Here is a 26593-nt window from a genome sequence, read left to right as displayed (position 1 = left end):
ACCACCTCCGGCTGGAAGGCTGGAAGATGGGGCCACATTGCATCACGGAAAAGCACACATAACTCATTAAAAGGATTCAAGTCTCATACTTAGCTTGGCTGCACTACTGTAAACTTTTTACAAAGATTCTGGTTTGAATCGAATTGTCAGTAGCTGTTAGACTTCCTCAATAATATCTTGTAATAGGACGAGTCATGGATGTGGTCTTTAAGACATATTTAAGCTACTTACGAAAACTGAATTTCTGCAGAGACTTTGCCCATGGCTAGTGCAGTGTTTATGGTATATGCTTTTCTGTGTTTCTGTAGGAGTTCGTGATAAGTTTGCGGGAAAGCCTCAATGAGAAGTCCCGTCCAGTTGAGGTTTCTCTCGAAATACAAGGAGTTGCTGAGGTACTCTCCATCCACGGCGCCAACCTCCACGAAGAATCCACCTCTCTGTAACACAAGAATACTAATTACTTGTGTACTGTGATATTTGGCACAGTCTGCACTCAGTAAATAAATAATTGTACGTTTTCTGATTTAGAATCTCTAGTTATAGGTACAGTGTGATACTACACATGATTATAACACTAGTTACAGGTACAGTGTGATAATAATAAACATGATTCTAACACTAGTTACAGGTACAGTGTGATACTAAACATGATTATAACACTAGTTACAGGAACAGTGTAATACTAAACATTGTTATAGGACTAGGTACAGGTACAGTGTTATACTTGACTATAACACTAGTTACAGGTACAGTATTATTATATTAATTATTATAATATAATAATAATAATTATTGTATATGTTAATTATCACTCTTCCTTCTGCTTGGTCGTGAAGGAGGCCGGCCTCGGGTGAAAGGGGGCTGTGTGATCTGTGTGGAACCCGTAGGTACGGGGCTGGGACGTCCACCTCCCTAGGGTCGTGCGGCCCAGGCCGCGCGACTTTCAGGAGGCTGGGGTTGTTCTTGCCCTTGCTGGGGTGGTTCTTCTACGGCCACGTCCACGGCGGTCTCCGGGTTTGGAGTCCCTGTGCCTTTTTTCACCAACTTCGAGGTCATCCCTGGAACTCACAGTTCTTGCGACGGCCCTAGAACCAATCGTATTGGCGTTTGCCTTTCCATTGGAGACTTTCGGCGCCGTGGAGAGGGGGGACCTGCTGCCTGGGTAACAGCTTCTCCTCCATATCAACTTACCCTGGCTTTGCGCCCTGGTGAGGTCACTCCACACCAACAACCAGAGCGCAAAACCATAGTCTCCTGAGACTGATGGATGCCTACTACTATAGGTACAGTGTTATACTAAACATGATTATAGCACTAGTTACAGGTAGAGTGAGGTACTAAACATGATTATAGCACTAGTTACAGGTACAGTGTAATACTAAAGATGATTGTAGTACTAGTTATAGGTAGAGTGTGATAACATGATTATAATACTAGTTACAGGTACAGTGTGATACTTGACAAGATTATAGCACTAGTTACAGGTACAGTGTGATACTAGACAAGATTATAGCACTAGTCACAGGTACAGTCGAGGAAAAGTATTTTTTTACCTCTCAAGTTAGTGGACGTGTATAATGACAACGCCGCGTTTGTTGTTGTTGCAACATAGTGTTAGTTATGAGAGAACAATCGCTTCATAACGACGAATCTCATTACCAAAACACTGGTTTATATAATTCACACTGCTATCGACTGGAAAATTTGTGAAGAGCAGTTAATAATAATTAATACATGTAGATTAGTGACAATGGGGAGATGGTTCTAATTTGGTGCTTAAGAGTTTATTGACCTTTAATGTTTAACGCTGTAACGTATGATAATTTTACGTGATGGCATTTGGCTGTCTAGTCAACAGACGTGACGTCGCGCAACACTATCACCAGTGTCCTCACTCCTCAGTCAACATCTTCTTCTTCAGAGTAGGTGCAGTATGCATGAATGGTTCACCCCTCCCGATGACTGGACCAGGACAGATGTTAGGAGACGTGTTGACGTTGGGGAGGAGAAGAAAGTCAAAAGTGTTAGTTGCATCGGGCCGTAGATAGAGGAGTGGCAGCAAAAACAGAGGTGGACGTTAGAGGGAGACTCGCCGCACTGTAGAGCGGGATGTCAAGATCATGGCGGCAGCTGATCCATGCACGGCATACCGTTGTGCACAAGACGTCCACTAATATTTCTCCGGTAACTTGTATATCGGAAAGCGCAAGCAGTATGCTTCCCAAATCACCCAAGTGTCAGGGGACACCCAGCCACCAGGCGGTGCCCTCTGCTGAGACATCTTATCCGGCACCCTATAAACAAACTCCTTCACCCGCGACAGTCAGACAGTAGATGAGCACCACAGGATCGGAAGCACCCGGGCATCCCGATAAGGGCCCAACACCTGACCCTCACAGGTCACAACCCAGGCAGCCGGAACTAGGCTTCCCCCAGACCGGGCAACGAAGGAGGGGGACCTGTAGGGGATGAAGGAGCGGCATCGACCCCGCCACTGGGCACAGGAGACGCGGCTCCCCGGCGCACATCTCTCAGCAACACCACGACGAGGTCCCAATCATCAGGGGCAACCCCCTACTGCGGAGAACCAATAGCAGGAGATGCAGGAGGGGAGGGGGAGGCACAGGTAGCAACTTGAAGCCCCTCACAGCACCATCATCCACGGCGGGGGACGCTAGAGCACCATACTCCCCCACCATCTCCCAAGGCACACCACGAAGGGAAGACACACTCTGAGCCCGCTGCGAAAGCTTCGAGACAAGCTGCACCACATCACTCCCACCAGGCCCCACCGCAGGCACGGTCACCATATTCACATTCATACAGGCCACACCCGCACTGTCCGAGGAGTCCACTGAGGCCACATCGCCCGCACTGCGCACATCATGCAGGGAAACAGCCTCTGAACACCAACGTGCATGCTTCTGCAAAGGGATGGAAGTAGCAGAACTACAGTCGCCAAAACAAACAGGCACGGCAGGCACCTCCTGCTGCCGAAGCCCCCCCCCCCCCCTCACCCCTCCAAAAACAGCAGAACCCACATCCCCGGGAGCCGGTATCACATCCACAGGCAGGGGCAGGACATGGACCTCCATTGGGACATCCCGCACTACACGCAATGCAGGCAACGGCCCGACACACACACACACCGGCTCAACAACACCAGGGGCCACAGCAGTTACCAGACGTGTTTTACAGGCCGTAGAACCCGCCTCAATAGGCGGCAGACAGGCAATCAGGCGCCTCAGGCACAGTAACCATTCCGTCCTCAGAACCGTCTGAACGCAACAGGGGCAGAAAACCTCCTCACGAAAAACATGCACCCTATCAGTCGCTCCCACGTCGCACGCTGCAGCCAGATAACCCTTGTAACCACTCTTATAACAGGTGTGCGGTTGCCCCTAATACAGGCAGCGGAGCGTGTAACCCAACACGGACATCGACGACGGTACCCTACACTTCAGCGACTTCGTCAGGGTGCGGGAGCCGTCAAGCATACCAGTACAGTGCCCGGCAAGGATACTTAACACTTTCGTCAGTGTTAAGTATCCGACGAATACTTAACACTGTCCCAAATCGTTCAAAACAGGAGGTTAAAAATTCGTCCTGAAATTCGAAGGGGGCACTATGTACCGCCACCGACGTCAAGGTGACACTAAGATAAACCACCTTAACAGAACCAGCAGTATCAGGGAGAGGTTAAACACGCCCCTCACACCGCTCGAGAAACGCCTGAAAGGCAGCCTGGAGGTGGAACTTGACCACAGCACGGTTGTCCTGAAGCAGCGGGACGCCCACTAGGTCCGACAGCTGCACATGTAGCACGTCCACCAGGGCGACACCAACCAAAGGATGGTCCATCGGCACCGTAAAATGCCAGACCAGCCGACAATGTCCTCTCTATTGGAGGGTGAGAAGTCCCCATGGCTAAGCCAAAGTCATCCTGTCAGTGGCAAACCACCACCAGCAGGGCAAACCAGGAATCAGCCAACGTAAACACGAGCCAGGAGCGGAGAGACGTCAGGAATGTCCGACCTGGCTGGTGGTCACCACGCAACTCCCAGTCAACATCAACACACTAAACGTTTTTTCAAGTTAAAAGTAGTTTGCAACCATTAATATTTGCAAAAATAGTTAAAAATATAAATAAATAAATAAATAAATAAATATATAATTTTTTATTCAGGAAAAGTACATACATAGTTGATTTACAAACATAATGTTGGAGTTATATATACAGCTAGTACATACTATACCTAAAGTCACTAATACGCATAGCATGGTCGCTTGTTGGCCCCCAGGGGGTCAAGACCTGCTCGTTTGACCTGCCAGTTGTTACCTAGTTGCGAGGGGGCAGGTGCGGTTTGGCGTGTCGGCGCCATGGGGGGACCCCCTCCCCCCTGTTTTGCATGCCCAGTCTATAGGCCTCGAGTTTTCTGCTCGGGCAGGATATCCCGAGGTGGGTTTGGTGCTGTGTGACATGCTGCGGGTTCCTGTGGGGGATATTTATGGTGTTGAGCTTGTGTCTGCCCATAGAGTGGTTGTTAAACTAACGACAGAGAAGGTATATAGGGCGTTCTTACGTCGGTACGAGGGGCGGACCTTGCCCCTGCCCGAAGGTGCGGGCACTGTGATTGTCTCCGATCGCAGTGATGCCATCACGTATGTAAGCGTGCATGGGGCGCCCCTGGAATTTCCGGAGGGACTGCTGAGGCGTTATTTCGGCCAGTTTGGGGCGGTCGTCAGTGTGCAGTTGCACCTGCTCTCCTCGGGTCCGCTAAAGGATGTGTGGTCAAATATTCGCACCCTATGAATGAGGTTGCGGGCGGACATTCCTTCTCAAGTAAGGCTTCTGGGGTGTTCTGTTCGAGTGTTTCATGCTCGCCAGCCCCGTACATGTTACTGTTGTGGCCTCTTGGGTCATCAGGCTGCTGGGTGCTCTGAACCTGCCGTTGCGCCCGTCAACCTCTTCCGTGAGGAGGATTTCCCGCCGCTCCCCGTGGAGGAGGATTCGATGGGTGTGGACGCCGCTTTGGCTGCTGCCGTACCCTGTGTGTTGCATGAAGTGTCTCCTGCAGATGTCGCCCCTCCTCCAGAGGCTGTGTTGCCTGTTGTGGTTGCCTCTTCTCAGGCGGTTGTGTCGCCGTCGGGTGTTCGTCCTGCCCCGGTTGCTGTCCTGGATGCTTCCGTGGTTCTTCCGGCTCCTGTATGCACGGCTCCCCCGTCTTCCTGTTCTCCGTCTGTGGTGTCTGTCACTGCACCCTCGACGTGTGCCCAGGATGTGCTGGGTGCTGGGGTCGCTGTGGGACCTCCTACTGTGCTCGACCTGGTTCCCGGTGTGGTTGAGGATGCTGCCGTCCTGAGGAGGGCGTCGGTTCGCCCGGCTTGTGTTGTCCGGGTCTCTGGGTCGACATCCGGCTCTGATGATGTGAGGCCGGAGCCCAAGCATTCCCGTAGATTTTCTGAGATGGCTGATGTGGGAGAATTCAACGATGGTGGATTTTCCAGTGACAGTGGTGAGGTTCCGTTGCATTCCACGGTGGTGGCGGAGGTACATGTGCCTGCGGCTGCCTGTATCGATGTTTCTTCTCGTGAGGAGCCTGTGGAGCTTGCTTCCGGTGCGTCGCCTGCGTCGGATGGTTCCAGTTTTGCATGGGGGGTGGTTCCTCCTGCTGGTGAGCGTAGTGACCTGGTGATGATGTTCAAGAAGACTGCTCGCTCAGGGGGTTCCGTGCCCCCAGTTTCGTCCCCTGGTTCATCGGCAGCGGTTTTGCCACTTCTCCCGTCTCCGACTGTCTCTACTGTGTCTCCTGCGGTGTCAGGTGTGGGGTTGCCATCTCGGCGGCCTTCGTCGTCTTCTCCTGTGCGTCCAGCGGCGGGGCCGTCTCAGGGGCCTGCGTCCGCTTCTTCCGTGTCTTCTGCTTCCCTTCGCTCTGCCTTACCTCGTTATGCGACAACTTCGGATGCTGCCGTTTCCGCCTGATCTGGTGGTTCCCGAGTTTATGCCCGCCCCCCTGAAGCAGGGGGACCGTTAGTGTGGGAAGCTTATAAGCAGAAATATCCTGGGTATGATTTTCCTGAGAAGTAATTGCCTACCACTGTCGTGTCTCCTCCTTTTAAGTGATTTTTTTTTTGTGTGTGTGTTTGTGCTATGTGTTGTGGTGTTGTGTTCGTTTGTGTGCGTGGTGTACGGTTGCGTGCGTGTGTGCATGAATGTATTGTATTTACTTTATTGGTGTTATGTGTTGTACCTCTCTGTGTGGTTTTTCAGGGCCAGTTGGCTTGTTTTGTGTTGTTTCACTGGTTGGGTTATTGGGTGAGAGTTTGGGTATTTTGTCATTGTACTGCTGTGCTTATTGTTTTGTTGTCGGCCCTTCAGACCGATGTTTTGTGTATTTGGTGCTTTATAACATTGTGCCTTTGTAATTTCTACCTGTGCCTTTGTCCTTTATAACTTTGTGCCTTTGTCCTTTGTAACTGTGCTTTTGTGATTATTGTAATCTGTTGCCTTACTCATGCTTGCCTGTATGCTTAACATTGCATGACACGTCTTGCACTGTTCCTTTTCTACTGTGATTTTGTGCTATGTGTAGTTTTTTGTTTATTTCCATTACCCTCCTGTATTGTCTTGTTGTTTATATTTCCTGTGTTCCTTTGTGTTTATGCTCATTGTTGTGTTTTTGTTGTCGGCCCTTCAGGCCGGTATTTAGTGTATTTGTCTTTCTTTGTTTTGTACCTTTGTGTTTGTGTTCTGTTTTGTTCTTGTTTTATTGTATTTATTCGCATGTACGCATGTAATAATAGTTATGGGGGGTGGGGGGAGGGGAACACTCTAACTAAATTAATAATAATTGGGATTAGGTTGAAAAAATAAATAAAAAATAAAAAACGGGGGGAGCATGGCAGAAATCAGCAATTGTACTATTTGGAGAACAAACAGAATTGTTTAACAAAAGCAAGACATGGGTTGGCATATGTTATACGAATAATGATATCAAGACTTAATTACACCCCCGATATTCAGTATGTAATAGTATGTATAGTACGAGAGAGAGAGAGAGAGAGAGAGAGAGAGAGAGAGAGAGAGAGAGAGAGAGAGAGAGAGAGAGAGAGAGAGAGAGAGAGAGACAGAGACAGAGACAGAGACAGAGACAGAGACAGAGACAGAGACAGAGACAGAGAGACAGAGAGACAGAGAGACAGAGAGACAGAGAGACAGAGAGAGAGAGAGACAGAGAGAGAGAGAGAGAGAGAGAGAGAGAGAGAGAGAGAGAGAGAGAGAGAGAGAGAGAGAGAGAGAGAGAGAGAGAGAGAGAGAGAGAGAGAGAGAGAGAGAGAGAGAGAGAGAAGAGAGAGAGAGAGAGAGAGAGAGAGAGAGAGAGAGAGAGAGAGAGAGAGAGAGAGAGAGAGAGAGAGAGAGAGAGAGAGAGAGAGAGAGAGAGAGAGAGAGAGAGAGAGAGAGAGAGAAGCAGAAAGACAGAGAGTACGCTTAAAAATATGGCAAATGTCAGATAATATTATGGGTGTAATTCGTTGCCTTTTGAAGAGTATTGTATACTCAATGTGTACTGCCGTATGACAAATGTTAAACAAAAAGATATTTGCTTTGTAAAACGTTTACAACTCTAATGGACAAACAATACATATCCTGTCATCGGTTCAACCACTTGGACTGGATGGTAGAGCGACGGTCTCGCTTCATGCATGTTGGTGTTCAATCCCCGACTGTCCAAGTGGTTGGACACTAATTCCTTCCCAAATCCCAAACCCTTATCCTGACCCCTTCCAAGTACTTTATAGTCGTAATTACTTTGGACTTTTCCCTGATAGTTCCATCTGTCATCGGTTGTCTCACCAACACCGTAGTAGAGAATGCTTCGGCATTTCGGTGAAAGCTATACCAGACTTACCTGAGGGCCACTAAAACTAGTGGCCTCGGCGATGACAGGAGGTTGGCGGCTTGTCAAAGGTCCCCCCTTAATTTTCCTGATGTTTTTTGTAACAAGGATCTTACAATTCGGTAGTGTTTTGGCATTTTTGGGCAGGGTGATTAATACTCGTGTTGGGTTAGATAGTTTAATTAATTAATTAAATATTTAATTAATATAAGTAAAATTATAATCTACTTAATATAAGTAAAATTATAATCTACTTAATATAAGTAAAATTATAATCTACTTAATATAAGTATAATCAACGTTATATTAGTAAAAATACAATCTACTTAATATAAGTAAAAGTATAATCTACCTAATATAAGTAAAAGTAAAATGATCAGTAAATTATAGGACGTAGCTATATAAATTAGCATTATAATTAACTGAACTAAATGATAATGTTTAATTTGTAATTAATGAAAAACTGTAATTAGGCTTTGCTGAGAACTAGCCTAATTAGAGTAAAGAGTGCAACAGGTAAAGCAACAATATGATTCACAAAACCAAACTAAAGTATAAGATAAGTAAATTAACTGCATCCCACATGAACATAACTGTTAGTTAAAGTCCACATTAGAGGATAAAAGTTAACAGTATTTATGGCTACCTGGACAAGCCTAATTATTGATGAATGATAATAGTTGAATAAGGAGGTTGGGCAGTCGTCAGGCACCACAAGTAACAAACATCTTAGGCTCCTAACACTAGGTCGATACCTGGCACAAGCACCCGAGAGGAGCACAGTGACAGTAACATGTTTGCAGGACACCTTAAGGAAAAAATGTCAGTGGCTGCTAGTTATGTTTCAGAACCTCTGTATTTGGCATTTCGTTCAATTTATTTTATTGTACCGCCTCCTCTCCTGAATGGCTTGCTGGTCTCCGTTGTGAGGATGCGGATGATACGTCTGTGTTTGACTCCACGGAGGCATCGGTGCTGGAAGTACAGGATGTACTGGCTCTGTTTCATCGGGCTACAGGGGCGGTGATTAATCGGGAGAAATCTTGTATGATGGGGCTTGGTACCTGGCGTTCAAAGACGTTTGTGGGGATGGGGGGGGGGGGGTTCCTGGTTTTGGGTTGTGTATTCAATTAAGTCTTGGCATAAGGTGGTGTCAATCATATGCAGTGTCTTTGCGGGAGAACTGCGAAGCGGTTTCTTCAGTGGTCTTGGGTTTGATTTCGTTTTGTCGGGGAGGAGGTTGTCTCTGTTTCAGAGGGGGGGGGGCTGATTCTTAACTGTAAGGGTCTTTCTTAAGGTAATGGTTGGTATGTTGTGCATACCTGTCCGAAGGCTCTCTCATTACCTGTGGTATGGGAGGTATCGTCCTATGAGTAGGTCAACACTTTGCGAAAATCATGAGGGGGATTGGTTTGTTTGATGTTTATAATAAAGCTTTGGCAATATTTATTGTCACGTTCCAGAAGGGGCTCTTGGAGGGAGACAGAGTTCTCTCTTTGGGTTTATATTATTGTGCGATGCGGGTTAGTTCCTTGTTGAGGTTGCCTTTTTGTAGGGAGATTGCTTTTATTTCGCCGCCATTTTATACTTGTGCTATTGACGTCCTTCAGAGGCTTTGTCGTGTGGAGGGGTTCTTGCCTTTTCCATGTAGGAAAGGGTTATCATGAGATAACCTCAAGATAACCCCTTCCTACATGGAAGGGGTATGAAAAGTTGCTTCCTTTTATCGCCGCTAAAGTGGGGGGGGGGGGGGCATTCCCTCTTTTTGATTGGATGGAGGTGTAGCGAAAGGTTCAATTTGCAGTTTTTAGCCCCACTGAAGCGTGAATTCCTGTACAGGTATTTACGCGAGTCGTTACTGACTAACGAGCGGCTCCTGATATTAGGAATTAAGAATACTGACAGGTGTAACCTTTGTGGTGGGATGGAGACTGCATTTCATTCGTTTTATTTTTGCACAGTTTGGGCAAAATTGGTGGATTGGTTGTCGTGCACGATTGTGCGTTTCTGTGGGTCAGCGTTTCGTATTGATCCTTTATGCTTATTAATGTTTGACTTTGAGGCACCTTGTAAGAAGGTCCACAATACTTTCATTTTGATTTTATCGGATTATCTTTTTTGTGTGTGGGTTGGGAGGTGGGAGGGGTTTACTGTGGATAGAACGCTGGGGGTTTTGGAGGATGAGTTACGTTACTCAATTTGGGAATTACGTTGGCTGCTTGGGGAGGGTTTAATGGATCATTTTACTTCAAATTATGAGTTGGAGGAAGCGCATATTTTTATCTTTTTGGGTTCTTCGGAATATATGTATTTGTTTATCTGTTCCCTCCGGGTTCGTAGTGTTATATCAGTGTGTTTCCTGTATGAATGTGAGTTTTTTTATGCTGCACTTACTGTGTATATATGTACAGTATATAATAATGAAAAACAAGGTGTTTGTATTTCTGTTGTATGAGTCTTTGTATGTACATATGTATGTGCATCTGTATGTACGACTGGGTGCATACAATACCTTAAGAGTCTTTATTCGTGTTAAGGTCTTGTGTATGGATGTCTCCTGCGTACCTTGCACCTTATCTTAGTGTGTTGCATCACCGCGGGCCTGATTGCACATGTCCACTATGCTTGCTTCATAATATTGTTATTCATTTTATTTTGGTTAATGGGTTGTGGTTGTCTATCTGCGGGACCGTAGGCATGTGTACGGTTCTGCACCTATTGCGTCTTGTTTATAGTTTGCGTTATATTATTATGTTGAGTAAATTATTACTTGTGAAATTAGTTTGTTTAATTGTATATGTTAATCGTTCCAGGTTCTGGGTATTGTGGGAGGTAGCATGTATCAACTATTTAAGATTTTTTTTTTGTACAAACTTTGTCCTTTTAAATAAATAAATAAATAAAAAAGGTTTGCTGATAGCGGGCATGAACAATAAGCGAAGGCAAGGGTGTGTGTTGCAGGGTCCTGTGACACCCACAAACGCCAGGAGGCCCATGGTGCGGAGGATACCTCGATAGTGCGAGAGTTTCGGGAGTTCTTTCGCTCCCCGAGCCCGGCCTGAAGTTAGGCTCGAAGGTTTTGACGTTTACAGCTTTGGCTGGTAGCCGGTTCCATAAGTTTATAACCCAACTGATGAATGCAAATATATGTCATATATATTTACATTTTATTGATATGCAAGAGAGAGAGAGAGAGAGAGAGAGAGAGAGAGGAGAGAGGAGAGAGAGAGAGAGAGAGAGGGAGAGAGAGAGAGAGAGAGAGAGAGAGAGAGAGAGAGAGAGAGAGAGAGAGAGAGAGAGAGAGAGAGAGAGAGAGAGAGAGAGAGAGAGAGAGAGAGAGAGAGAGAGAGAGGAGAGAGGAGAGAGAGAGAGAGAGAGAGAGAGAGAGAGAGAGAGAGAGAGAGAGAGAGAGAGAGGAGAGAGAGAGAGAGAGAGAGAGAGAGAGAGAGAGAGAGAGAGAGAGAGAGAGAGAGAGAGAGAGAGAGAGAGAGAGAGAGAGAGAGAGAGAGAGAGAGAGAGAGAGAGAGAGAGAGAGAGAGAGAGAGAGAGAGAGAGAGAGAGAGAGAGAGAGAGAGAGAGAGAGAGAGAGAGAGAGAGAGAGAGAGAGAGAGAGAGAGAGAGAGAGAGAGAGAGAGAGAGAGAGAGAGAGAGAGAGAGAGAGAGAGAGAGAGAGAGAGAGAGAGAGAGAGAGAGAGAGAGAGAGAGAGAGAGAGAGAGAGAGAGAGAGAGATACAGACCCACTTTCATTACATATATGGCAGACATATGTAGTTCGTTGTCATTTGATAAATATGATACACCAAACATGGACTACGTGATGATATATGTTATTTGACAAATTAGGGCTTCTTAAAATAAAACAGTTTCATACAATGGTTGTTTAACCATCAATGGGCCTAGGGTCTCAGAGCCTATTGGAACGAAGTTGTACCGATGATCTAATTGCCTGTACTTGACTGACTTTTGGCTTTCTCTGTGTGTTGCCGCGGCTCCTGCTGTGCCGGCAGAGAGGTTGATGTATGTGGTTGCCAGGGTGGATACGCAAGTATAGTCCCATGCCAGGGTGGATACGCAAGCCACCGAGCCTAACAGGAAGAGTGTCTTGTTTCCACTGGCATTCGTTGAGGAAGAGGTTAACAACTTTTTCCAGCATGGTCAGTAAGAGATCATACTCTTCAAGCTTTCGGTTGTCGTAAGATGGGGCGCACCTCAGAAAGTAAGTTAGCCTCGGAAGGGATAGGCATTTGGTGAGGAGATAAAAAGCATAGTGGGCATCGATGTCACCTATTCTGTCTTCCATCCTCCTAAGGTCTGCGATTTTCTTGTCAAGGATCTCCTCAATGGCGTTAGACCAGAGGGGGGCTCCAAGGAGGGTGCTGTTCTCGGCCCTAATGACATGGGCTCCAGTCAAGGCAGACATTATTCTAGCTACGATGTCTGGGTTTGAGGAGACTACTTCACACTTGGAAGGGTTCAGGACAAGACCCAGGCTTACTTCTTGCTCCCTTATTTTCCTGATATCTGCCAAGAGGTGGTCTACGGTGCCAGCTATAGTGCCAACATCAAAAAAACAGATGTTGATCTCGCTGGACAAGCTTTCTGTGATTTCTTTTAAGACTAAGCAAAAAAGAGGGGAGCAAGAGGATCCCCTTGCAGAACCCCCTTCACATGATCTGATTTCATGTTCACCAAAGAGCAATTTTCTGTTTTTTGTCCAATTTTCTGTTTTTTGTCCAAAGGTAAGTTAGGATAAGCGCACTCTAGTACGACAGTTCCATGACGTTGGAAAATCTTTGGAGGACGGGCTGCACTGTGAGGAGGATAGACCAGCTGTTCAAGTAAGAGCGTGTGCATGCCAAAGAAAGAACAGGAGGGAAAGAAAATGTTTAGGTAAAAAAATGTATTACACATATAACAGAAGATATGGAGGAAAACAGATGAATTAAGTTCTTTAGATATTGTTACTTAAACAATATCATAAATGAATTAGGAAAAAAAATTATGAGCCTAATATGAATATATATATATGTCGTACCTAGTAGCCAGAACGCACTTCTCAGCCTACTATGCAAGGCCCAATTTGCCTAATAAGCCAATTTTTCTTGAATTATTTGTTTTTCGACTACCTAACCTACCTAACCTAACTTTTTCGGCTACCTAACCTAACCTAACCTATAAAGATAGGTTAGGTTAGGTTAGGTAGGGTTGGTTAGGTTCGTTTATATATCTACGTTAATTTCAACTCCAATAAAAAAAACTGACCTCATTCATAATGAAATGGGTAGCTTTATCATTTCATAAGAAAAAAATTTGAGAAAATATATTAATTCAGGAAAACTTGGCTTATTAGGCAAATCGGGCCTTGTATAGTAGGCTGAGAAGTGCGTTCTGGCTACTAGGTACGACATATATATATATATATATATATATATATATATATATATATATATATATATATATATATATATATATATATATATATGTCGTACCTAGTAGCCAGAACTCACTTCTCAGCCTACTATGCAAGGCCCGATTTGCCTAATAAGCCAAGTTTTCCTGAATTAATATATTTTCTCTAATTTTTTTCTTATGAAATGATAAAGCTACCCAATTCATTATGTATCAGGTCAATTTTTTTTTATTGGAGTTAAAATTATCGTAGATATATGACCGAACCTAACCAACCCTACCTAACCTATCCTAACCTATCTTTATAGGTTAGGTTAGGTTAGGTAGCCAAAAAGGTTAGGTTAGGTTAGGTTAGGTAGGTTAGGTAGTCGAAAAACAAATAATTCATGAAAACTTGGCTTATTAGGCAAATTGGGCCTTGCATAGTAGGCTGAGAAGTGCGTTCTGGCTACTAGGTACGACATATATATATATATATATATATATATATATATATATATATATATATATATATATATATATATATATATATATATATATATATATATATATATATATGTCGTACCTAGTAGCCAGAACTCACTTTTTGGCCTAATATTCAAGGCCCGATTTGCCTAATAAGCCAAGTTTTCCTGAATTAATATATTTTTTCTAATTTTTTTCTTATGAAATGATAAAGCTACCCATTTCATTATTTATGAGGTCAATTTTTATTATTGGAGTTAAAATTAACGTTGATATATGACCGAACCTAACCAACCCTACCTAACCTAACCTAACCTATCTTTATAGGTTAGGTTTGGTTAGGTAGCCGAAAAAGTTAGGTTAGGTTAGGTTAGGTAGGTTAGGTAGTCGAAAAACAATTAATTCATGAAAACTTGGCTTATTAGGCAAATCGGGCCTTGCATAGTAGGCTGAGAAGTGCGTTCTGGCTACTAGGTACGACATATATATATATATATATATATATATATATATATATATATATATATATATATATATATATATATAATATATATATATATATATATATATATATATATATATGTCGTACCTAGTAGCCAGAACTCACTTCTCAGCCTACTATTCAAGGCCCGATTTGCCTAATAAGCCAAGTTTTCCTGAATTAATATATTTACTATAATTTTTTTCTTATGAAATGATAAAGCAACCCTTTTCTCTATGTATGAGGTCAATTTTTTTTATTGGAGTTAAAATTAACGTAGATATATGACCGAACCTAACCAACCCTACCTAACCTAACCTAACCTATATTTATAGGTAAGGTTAGGTTAGGAAGCCAAAAAAAGCTAGGTTAGGTTAGGTTAGGTAGGTTAGGTAGACGAAAAAACATTAATTCATGAAAACTTGGCTTATTAGGCAAATCGGGCCTTGAATAGTAGGCTGAGAAGTGCGTTCTGGCTATTAGGTACGACATATATATATATATATATATATATATATATATATATATATATATATATATATATATATATATATATATATATATATTATTGGAGCCCAGTGAGCCAGGACACATTCACCAGTGTTTAGTGACAAAAAGGAAATTATCCAAGTGTACGTGCCACATCAACCCTCCCCTCACCCCCTGAGTGTAGTGCCTCCCCCCACCCCCTGAGTGTAGTGCCCCCCCCCCCCCCCACCCCCTGAGTGTAGTGTCTCCCGCTCGACCACTCCACCTGTGTAGTGTCTCCCCCCCCCCCCTCCGTGTGGTGCAGTGTCTTCCGCTCCCCCGCCCCCACCTCCTACGATCAGGTGGTCGCGCCTTCCCTCCCCGGCCCCCCTCCCAGACCGGGCCAGCGCGCAGCCTCCCAACCCCCACCCACCACCTCCACGAGCCCACCCACCCCAGACATCTGCCCAGACATGACGCATAGTATAGGGGACAACCTCGTCCCCCCCAGCCAGGAGGGAGAGACAAATACTCCAGTGCAAGGTGACATTCACTTTACCTAAGGGGATGGCAGAAGAAGCCGCTACCAGCCAGCTCACCCCTCCCGAAGCCAATCAAAGGAGAGGCACATGCAGTGGTTGTGGGAACATCGTCAGCATCAACTCTGTCTCCAGAGTCATACGCCAGCATGGTGACTGTCCTGGGTCAGGGAGGCCTCCCGTGGGAGGAGGCAGCACTCAGGAGCCTGTTGCACCAGTACAAATCGCAACAGATTACATTGCAACAGACGACCTGCTAGAGGCAATTAAAGCAACGTCAACCAGGACACTCACCCACATCCCGAAGGCCTCTCGCCCTTTTGCTGCAGGGAAATACACGGACCTCATCGCAAAAGTCAACAGAGGGTCAAATAACCTTGTTGCACCTGATACCATCAAAGCCTGGCACAATCTGTTACTTTTTGGCAATGCATGTTTAGGTGTACCAGACAGAGGAGGCAAGACACTGGCCTCATCCGTCAATAAAGCAATTAGGGATTTTCCGAGGGCTGACAACCTAGTCCGCCTCCCCAAACACACCAAACACCGCCGAGGCAGACCAAGTACGACAATCAGCGACAACAGAAAATTAGGTACCCAAGTCAGCAAGAAAATTGAAGAGGGCAATACAGTCGGGGCACTCAGGTTAATCACAAGTGAGGACAAAATTTTGCCCAGGGATGAAACCACAGCCCAAGCACTGAGAGAAAAAACACCCCGTCAGGGCCGTAGGTGGACCTCCCCCACAGGTCAGGCTCGCCCCTAATCAGGAACCTCTCGTCCTCCGGGAGTCAGAGGTTTATAAAGCTATCGTTTCATTTCCCCCGGGCTCCTCAGGAGGCTACACAGGGGTAAGACCTCAACATGTGAAGGAAATGGTGAACCCTGTTCTTGGCCCAGCTGCAGAAGCGCTCCTGACAGAAATCACAACGTTTGTCAACAACTGCCTCGCCGGGTTAATCCCTGATGAAATCAAACCATTCTTCTTTGGTGCATCCCTATGTGCCCTCAAAAAGAAGGGGGGAGGAATCAGACCCATTGCCGTTGGTAATACCCTTCGCCGCCTAGTTGCAAGGGCTGCTGTCAGAAGTATCCGAACGGAAGCAGCCACCATGCTGCAACCCAACCAGCTGGGGTTTGGAGTCCCCCAAGGCTGTGAAGCAGCGGCTCATGCTGCACGAGCCTACATTAGCTCTCTTACTGAAGACCAGGCAGTAGTAAAATTAGATTTTAAAAACGCTTTCAACTCGGTCAAAAGGGAAGCAATCCTCACTGCAGTCCAGGAACATTGCCCAAGCATTCTCCCGTTTGTGTCAGCAGGCTACAGCAAAGACTCAACCCTCCTGTTTGGCAAACATGAAGTCACCTCAGCAGAGGGAATTCAACAGGGTGACCCACTTGCACCGTTCCTCTTTTGCATAGCGGTTCGAGAAATTACAACCAGACTGTCCAGCGAGCTCAACATCTGGTTCCTGGATGATGGCACTCTGGCAGGCACACAAGATTCCCTGCTAGAAGACTTACAGCTGGTGAAGACACGGGGGGAGTCCATGGGTCTCGTTCTTAGCCCCTCCAAGTGCGAAATTATTGCATCTAGTGAAGTAATCATTAGAGCAGTGAAATCAGTTCTACCAGAAGCCTCAGTCGTTAAACCTACCGACAGCACACTACTCGGAGCACCTCTGGGCCACAATGCCATTGCTGCAGTCCTTGACGAAAAGTTTAGAGACCTAAAGAGGATGGAAGAGAGAATTGGGGACTTGGACTCCCACGATGCCCTCTACCTTCTCACAAAGTGCCTTACCCTGCCCAGGCTAACATACTTCTTAAGGTGTGCACCAACTTTTGGCAACCCACTTCTACATCAATATGATGAGCTCCTCAGGTCAATATTCAGGAAGGCGCTCAACCTAGATTTAGATGACAGTCAGTGGGACCAAGCAACACTACCAGTGAGATTTGGAGGGATAGGCATACGAAAGGCAACTGAGGTAGCACTTCCAGCATTCTTATCCTCATGTACAGCAGCCAACGAATTGGTAGGGCAGATCCTACCAGAGCGTATGAGAGAGACAGCGGGAACTCATGATCAAACGTTCATCGAAGCAGCCAGACAATGGGACACCATTGCACACCCTCAACCCCGACCACAAGTCCCAAAAGACCACAAGCAGGCCCACTGGGATAGCCCCATAATGGAAAAGACTGTCACAGCAATGATTGACAACGCTGATGCTGAAAACAAAGCCCGGCTCCTAGCGGTAACAGCACCCCACGCCGGGAATTTTTTATTTGCTGTACCCAATGCAGCCCTGGGAACTCGCCTCAGTCATGACGCTCTCCGCATTGGAGTTGCCCTTCGCCTTGCCGCCCCCATCCTCACCGAACATAGGTGCATCTGCGGAACTGCGATGGCAGACCAATATGGTCGTCATGGTCTGGTATGTCGTAAATCACAGGGTAAAACTGCAAGACATGAAGAAGTCAACGACATCATCAAGAGGAGCCTCGCCACAGCCCGCTGCCCGGCACAAAGAGAACCACACTTATCCAGACCTAACGACCCTCAGAAGCGCCCTGATGGGGTCACCTTGCTACCTTGGAAGGATGGTAAGCAAGTGGTATGGGACTACACGTGCGCTGCCACACTGGCCAGTACCTACCTCCACTACAGCACACGTGAAAGCGGTGGTGCTGCTTCTTTCAGGGAATCGCAGAAAATTATTAAATACAGAGGTCTAGCACACTGCTACAGCTTTGTTCCGATCGGCTCGGAGACCCTCGGTTCGTGGGGAAAATGTGCATTGAAGTTCCTGAAGGAATTGGGGGACAAATTGATCAGCGCTACAAAAGACCAGAGAGCAAAAAGTTTCTTGTTCCAGCGCCTCAGTGTTGCGATTCAGAGGGGAAATGCCTGTTGCGTCTTGGGCACTAGTCCAACTTCAGAGGAATTCGAAGAAGTGTTTGACTTGCAACAATGATCGAACCCGTCTGTGACATTCATCAATGTTTCCCATTGTTGTGTTCTTCAAGAGATCCATAACCTTTAAGCACCTTTTTGCATTATTATTTTTGTATCAACCCATGTATATCTTGTAAACATCAAATGCATAATAAAGCACAAAAAATATTCAAGGAAGGGGGTGGTAGGAGAAAAGCACACAGAAACTGTATTGGAGGGGATCTAAACATTCCCTCTAATGCGTTATGCGTGGTTTCCTCCGAGGCTATGGGTCCCCCTTCTTCCAGCTAGAGGTGGTACTCCCTTCCCATATAAAAAAAATATATATATATATATATATATATATATATATATATATATATATATATATATATATATATATAATATATATACATATATATAGATATATATATATATATATATATATATATATAATATCATAATGAATTAGGAAAAAATATAAGCCTAATATATATATATATATATATATATATATATATATATATATATATATATATATATATATATATATATATATATATATATATATATATATATATATATATATATATATATATGTCGTACCTAGTAGCCAGAACGCACTTCTCTGCCTACTATGCAAGGGCCAATTTGCCTAATAAGCCAAGCTTTCCTGAATTATTATATTTTCTCTATTTTTTTCTGATGAACTGATAAAGCTACCCATTTCATTATGTATGAGGTCAATTTTTTTTATTGAAGTTAAAATTAACGTAGATATATGACCGAACCTAACCAACCCTACCTAACCTAACCTAACCTATCTTTATAGGTTAGGCTAGGTTAGGTAGCCGAAAAAGTTCGGTTTGGTTAGGTTAGGTAGTCGAAAAAACATAAAATTCATGAAAACTTGGCTTATTAGGCAAATCGGGCCTTGCATGGTAGGCTGAGAAGTGCGTTCTGGCTACTAGGTACGACATATATAACATAGAACGTCGTACTCGGCCTACTATGCAAAGCCCGATTTGGCTAATAAGCCAAGTTTTCCTGAATTAATATATTTTCTCTATTTTTTTTCTTATGAAATGATAAAGCTACCCATTTCATTATGTATGAGGTCATTTTTTTTATTGGATTTAAAATTAACGTAGTTATATGAACGAACCTAACCAACCCTACCTAACCTAACCTAACCTATCTTTATAGGTTAGGTTCGGTTAGGTAGCCGAAAAAGTTAGGCTAGGTTAGGTAAGGTAGGTTAGGTAGCCGAAAAACAATTAATTCATGAAAACTTGGCTTATTAGGCAAATCGGGCCTTGCATAGTAGGCTGAGAAGTGCGTTCTGGCTACTAGGTACGACCCTATCTCCACCGAGCACCGGTGTATTTGCGGCCATGCAAGGGCAGACCAATACGGCAGCCATGGTCTCATCTGTCGTAAGACAAAGGGAAAGATTGCCAGACATGAAGCAGTCAATGACATCATCACGAGAAGTTTGGCTTCAGCTGGATGCCCAGCACAAAGGGAACCTCAGTTGTGCAGACCTGACAACAGCCAAAAACGCCCAGATGGAGTCACCCTGCAGCCGTGGAGGGAAGGTAAACAGGTCGTGTGGGACTACACGTGTGCATCCACATTGGCTGATACCTATCTACCTTACAGCGCAGCTGAGGGAGGCGGGGCGGCCACCTTCAGGGAGACCCAGAAAACTAACAAGTACAGGGACCTAGAACGTTGTTATAGGTTCGTGCCAATAGGCTCTGAGACTCTGGGCGCCTGGGGTAAATGTGCACTTAAGTTCCTGAAGGAGCTGGGCGAGGAACTCATTGGGAAGACTAGAGACCCAAGAGTAGCCAGTTTCATGTTTCAGCGCCTCAGTGTCGCTGTTCAGAGGGGAAATGCGTGCTGTATCTTGGGTACGCACCCGACCCCCGAGGAGCTGGACGAGGTCTTCGAACACTGATTGGTATATTGTTGTATAAGTGTGTGTTTTCTGTAAACTGTAGCATTGCAATAAAATCAAGTAAAAAAAAAAAATAAAAAAAAATAATAGGGGTGGTAGGAGAGGAAAAGATTAAAGTATTCAGTGAGAATCCACAAGGTCTTCTCTGAACACTATTTATTTTCTTCTTCGAGGATGTGGGTCCCTTTAATTAAACCAGTGGTGGTACCCCTACATATATATATATATATATATATATATATATATATATATATATATATATATATATATATATATATATATATATATATATATATATATATATATATATATATATATATATATATATATATATATTTTCTTTCACTCCTGTTCTTTCTTTGGCATGCACACGCTCTTACTTGAACAGCTGGTCTATCCTCCTCACAGTGCAGCCCGTCCTCCAAAGATTTTCCTATGTCATGGAACTGTCGTACTAGAGTGCGCTTATCCTAACTTACCTTTGGACAAAAAATAGAAAATTGGACACTATGTTCCGTTAGTTTCATGAGCCGTTATAATTTACTAGAACAAAGATTTTTGGTCTTAGGTAAAGTATATATCAAAATGCGATGTTTGGTAGGATGACTGGTTGATGAGTTACGCTTCAGGTACCTGGCACTCACTTACACCTCACTCTTGTAATTGTTTCTTCAAATATTGCTGTAACTGCTATTGTATATATTTTCTAAATATGTCTAAAATATGAACATTTTGCCGCCATGGTTAGCGTTCATGATTTTGGAGAAATACCTGCGACTAATTTCTGAATTATGGTGTATATAATATGTTAACTCACGACACCCACTAGTGATGTAATGCAGAAATATCATCTGATCGCCAATATTGTTGAATAATATCAACATATTCTCAATATTCATCCTAAAGATAGTATCTCAACAGCAGTTACTCACCACTCTCCCAATAGATAAAATAAATGAGGATTTTCTTTATGCACTCATCAGTAATAATACTAAAGCATTGTGTACTCACTACTCACCATAGATATGTAATGTAGTGAAAACTTTACCTTGTATCCATATGAGCAAATTTTTTTGGCCTGTTTTGAGTACATTTTATATATTAAGAGTATATAAATGCATGTTGCTTTATAAGCTAGAATGAGGCACAACAAACAAGAATGGATGAAAAGACAAAATGAGATAGATAAACATGACACAGATTGTCCCATAGACAGAGTCTGACAATTTTTTTCACATCATTAACACAAAGCTTATTCCATTAGATATGATACTCACCATGCCATGTAATATCTCACTATCGGCGTAGCTGGACTGATCAAATTCAGAGAAATGCTGGCGCTCTGGGTTGGCGAGGTTATAGGGTAGTTGTGAGGGCGGCTGGAGGAGGTTGTGACGGATGTAGTTCACCAGAGCTGGGTCGTCCTGTGCTACTCCTGCAAATGTCTTTGCTGTCAACACTCGCTCCTCCTCCACATATGGTCTTATCCCTGTAGATATTTTGATCAACTTTTAAAAATGTAATAATAAGAAAGGTTAAGGTAAGTGTCCTTCTGTTTAGGAACTAAGGAATGTAGAGACCATTTCAAACTTGAAATTTTTTCACAACCCCGAGAAAGTTAATATAAAAGAATTGATTTAAAATATTGCGTGGGTGATGAATTACTACAAGAACGTTGTACAAAATTTAATATCTTTCAAGTAAAAAGAAAAAATCTCCTTTACATGCAGGAGCAAGTGATTGGGCTAGGTCGATTTCAGAAGTACATACCAGTTAGGGAGTACCACAGCAGGAGAGCTGGACTACACTGGGTTCGAACCTATCTTGAGGTTATCTTGAGATGATTTCGGGGCTTTAGTGTCCCCGCGGCCCGGTCCTCGACCAGGCCTCTGCCCCCAGGAAGCAGCCCGTGACAGCTGACTAACTCCCAGGTACCTATTTTACTGCTAGGTAACAGGGGCATAGGGTGAAAGAAACTCTGCCCATTGTTTCTCGCTGGCGCCTGGGATCGAACCCAGGGCCACAGGATCACAAGTCCAGCATGCTGTCCGCTCAGCCGACCAGCTCCCTTACCTAACTGGCTCCTCACCTAACACAAAATATATACACAAATTCTTCCTTATATATATATATATATATGTCGTACCTAGTAGCCAGAACGCACTTCTCAGCCTACTATGCATGGCCCGATTTGCCTAATAAGCCGAGTTTTCTTGAAGTAATATATTTTCTCTAATTTTTTTCTTATGAAATGATAAAGCTACCCATTTCGTTCTATATGAGGTCAATTTTTTTTATTGGAGTTAAAATTAACGTAGATATATGACCGAACCTAACCAACCCTACCTAACCTAACCTAACCTATCTTTATAGGTTAGGTTAAGTTAGGTAGCCGAAAAAGTTAGGTTAGGTAAGGTTAGGTAGGTTAGGTAGTCGAAAAACAAATAATTCATGAAAACTTGGCTTATTAGGCAAATCGGGCCTTGTATAGTAGGCTGAGAAGTGCGTTCTGGCTACTAGGTACGACATATATATATATATATATATATATATATATATATATATATATATATATATATATATATATATATATATATATATATATATATATATATACATATGTCGTACCTAGTAGCCAGAACGCACTTTTCAGCCTACTATGCAAGGCCCGATTTGCCTAATAAGCCAAGTTTTCCTGAATTAATATGTTTTCTCTAATTTTTTTCTTACGAAATGATAAAGCTACCCATTTCATTATGTATGAGGTCAATTTTTTTTAATGGATTTAAAAATAACGTAGATATATGACCGAACCTAACCAACCCTACCTAAACTAACCTAACCTATCTTTATAGGCTAGGTTAGGTTAGGTAGCCGAAAAAGTTAGGTTAGGTTAGGTTAGGTAGTCGAAAAACAATTAATTCATGAAAACTTGGCTTATTAGGCAAATCGGGCCTTGCATAGTAGGCTGAGAAGTGCGTTCTGGCTATTAGGTACGACATATATACATATATATATATATATATATATATATATATATATATATATATATATATATATATATATATATATAATATATGTCGTACCTAATAGCCAGAACGCACTTGTCAGCCTACTATGCAAGGCCCGATTTGCCTAATAAGCCAAGTTTTCCTGAATTAATATATTTTCTCTAATTTTTTTCTTATGAAGTGATGAAGCTACCCATTTCATTATGTAAGATGTCAATTTTTTTTTATTGGAGTTAAAATTAACGTAGATATATGACCGAACCTAACTAACCCTACCTAACCTAACCTAACCTATCTTTATAGGTTAGGTTGGGTTAGGTAGAAGAAAAAGTTAGGTTAGGTAGGTTAGGTAGTCGAAAAACAATTAATTCATGAAAACTTGGCTTATTAGGCAAATCGGGCCTTGCATAGTAGGCTGAGAAGTGAGTTCTGGCTACTAGGTACGACATATATATATATATATATATATATATATATATATATATATATATATATATATATATATATATATATATATATATATATATATATATATATGTATATATATATATATATATATATATATATATATATATATATATATATATATATATGTATATATGTATATATATATATATATATATATATATATATATATATATATATATATATATATATATTATTATTATTATTATTAAGATTATAATAATAATAATAATAATAATAATAGTATATATAATAATAATAATAATAATAATAATAATAATAAGAAGAAGAAGAAGAAGAAGAAGATTATTAAGATTAATAATTCTAACACGAATTTTCTCAATATTTCTTGTTTCTTTTCACTGTCGATGGTAATTGAAAAATCAACTCTCCAAAGACTTTAGTTTACACACACACAACTATAACCTGCAAACACTAAACAGAGTTCTTCTCTGTTTAGTGTTTCTATAATTTTAAACAGCTTTCATATTATATACCAGCATTTGGGTGAGGTTAAATGTTACAACAGTTTTGGATGATGTGAACAAAACTTTCAACACAAGACAGAACACGAAACAATGGGTATATATTGGGTAAATTAAAGGGAAGAATGGAAGTAACTGCAAAGGGACTATTGGCCCATATTTCTTGATGCTTTTATATTGGTGCGGAGTCTTGAAGTGGGTATAATGGGTGGGTATTCTACCCACTTCAAAAAGAAAAAATCAGATCACATGAAAAAACATCATGTGATCTGATGTTCCCATCACTGTAATATAGGAAAAACAGTTAAAAATTAAATGAAAATATGAAAAAATAAAAAAAAATAAACTTTACTCACGAAATGAACGGTATGGTAAACAACACAACTCAATTCCAACGCAATTCACACAAAATAATTAAATCAAAGTGAAAATAAATCAAAGTGAAAATAAATATAAATCGATGAAAATTCAATTTATCAATGCAATCAGAAACAATGAAATGGAATTGTAACATAATTAGTATAGCACGTGTGTTGCTCTTACATGCAACAGATGGCGCTGTTTTTCAAGGAAAGCATGGTTTTACCTGTCACAGGTGTGGCATCTATACTTACACTTACGAAATAAATGGTATTGTAAACAACACAGCTCAATTTCTACACAATGTCACACAAAATAATTCAATAAAAAATTAAATATATCAAAATCTATGTAAATAAAATTTATCAATGCAATCGGAAACATTCACATGGAGTTTGTGACGTATTTAGTACTGCGTGCATGTTGCAATTATGTGCAACAGATGGCGCTGTTTAAAAAAAAACATGTTTTTTCCTATCACAGGTGAGGCATGTATATTAGTAGATATATAAAAAGACGCCCCTATTCAAATGCAATGTTGTGTCAAAATTTCAAAGCAAGTTGATAAAGTGGTCTCGAAGATTTCCCTCACATGAAAAACACATAAAAAACACAGTTTTTCTGAAAAAGCATGTTTTCTTACCGTCACAGACGTGACATCTATATAGAATGTATATAAAAACGTGGCCGGATGCGAATGGAACGTTGTGTAAAAATTTCAAAGCAATCGATGAAGAACTTTCGAAGATTAGCGGTTATACACAAACAAACATTTCTATTTATATTTATATAGATTAAGTCATTTCAACGCTCCCTTTAAACATAAGTGGCAGAAATAAATGAACTTTTATGTGGCTAAAACGAGTGCTTGATAAAACCTCCAATAGTTAGCAGATCAACCGGGCTGGGATTCATAAGTGAGAGTTGCTACTGTGGACAGCTTGGTCAACCAGACCACCAACTATATGGTCTGGTCAAAGTCAGTACCATGGGGGATATTGATTCCTGGAGCCATCAACGAGAATGATGCACAAGTTAGTGTGTGATCCAGTTTTGTTATGTCGTGTCGAATTCCATTAGTACATATTGTGAAGTGTTTTTTTTAGGGGGGGGGGGCACAGTCTATATTTTGTACATTTCATCCAGAGTAGCTACAAGTACTGTCATTTTGGGTAGTCTAGTCCTTGTCTATTTTACTTTGTTCGCAGGGTCTTAAAGACCTTGCAAACAAACAAAAATGGACCGCTAAGCGCTACTTTTTTCTTGGTACCTGATTAATATTATAATTCTCGCTAGATTATCACCTGTTCCTTTCTAACTTTAGCGAAATGGTTTGTATGTATACTCTTACTGTACATATATCTTGATATGCCTTAAGGTTTGCCACCATGAAATAGTATTTTAAGAACAGTATTCGTGTACATTACCAAAGGTAATAGAACTTGTCTGGACATTATCACAACCCACCTGAGATGTACCTCTGGACGTTATCACAACCCACCTAAGATGTACCTCTGGACATTATCACAACCCACCTGAGATGTACCTCTGGACATTATCACAACCCACCTAAGATGTACCTCTGGACATTATCACAACCCACCTGAGATGTACCTCTGGACATTATCACAACCCACCTAAGATGCACCTCTGGACATTATCACAACCCACCTGAGATGTACCTCTCGATGTTATCAAAACCTTCCTGAGATTTACCTCTGGATGTTATTACAACCTACCTGAGATGTACCTCTGGACGTTATCAAAACCCACCTGAGATATACCTCGGGACATTATCACAACCCACCTGAGATGTACCTCTCGACGTTATCAAAACCATCCTGAGATTTACCTCTGGATGTTATTACAACCTACCTGAGATGTACCTCTGGACGTTATCACAACCTACCTGAGATGTACCTCGATATTCTTTGAAAGTGAGGTTTTTCCACAGCAATTTCGTATACAAGGGTGACAACGCTCAATACTAAGAGCAAGAGGACCAAGTTCCGGAAGTACCCTCTCTGGAGATATTGATTCATCCTGTGGACAAATATTTCCAATTAGCATTGTCCACTGGTCACTTGAGTAACACTAAGTTTATGAAA

General features: G+C 42.5%; 1 protein-coding gene across 1 annotated transcript in view; it reads right to left on the bottom strand.

Annotated features, from left to right (window-relative positions):
• Positions 1–26593, bottom strand: part of LOC123760153 (protein Star-like) — a 164864-nt gene that overhangs the window by 43802 nt on the left and 94469 nt on the right. The window contains exons 2-4 of the mRNA XM_069329077.1: positions 26395–26528; positions 21442–21653; positions 232–437 (exon numbers count right to left, since the gene is read on the bottom strand). Coding sequence (XP_069185178.1) covers positions 232–437; positions 21442–21653; positions 26395–26527 — 551 coding nt within the window. The 5' untranslated portion in view covers position 26528. The remainder of the gene's footprint in view (positions 1–231; positions 438–21441; positions 21654–26394; positions 26529–26593) is intronic.

This window comes from Procambarus clarkii, chromosome 3, assembly GCF_040958095.1.
Source record: "Procambarus clarkii isolate CNS0578487 chromosome 3, FALCON_Pclarkii_2.0, whole genome shotgun sequence".
In the NCBI taxonomy this organism is placed as follows: domain Eukaryota; kingdom Metazoa; phylum Arthropoda; class Malacostraca; order Decapoda; family Cambaridae; genus Procambarus; species Procambarus clarkii.
This window is presented reverse-complemented; position numbering and strand designations above follow the sequence as displayed.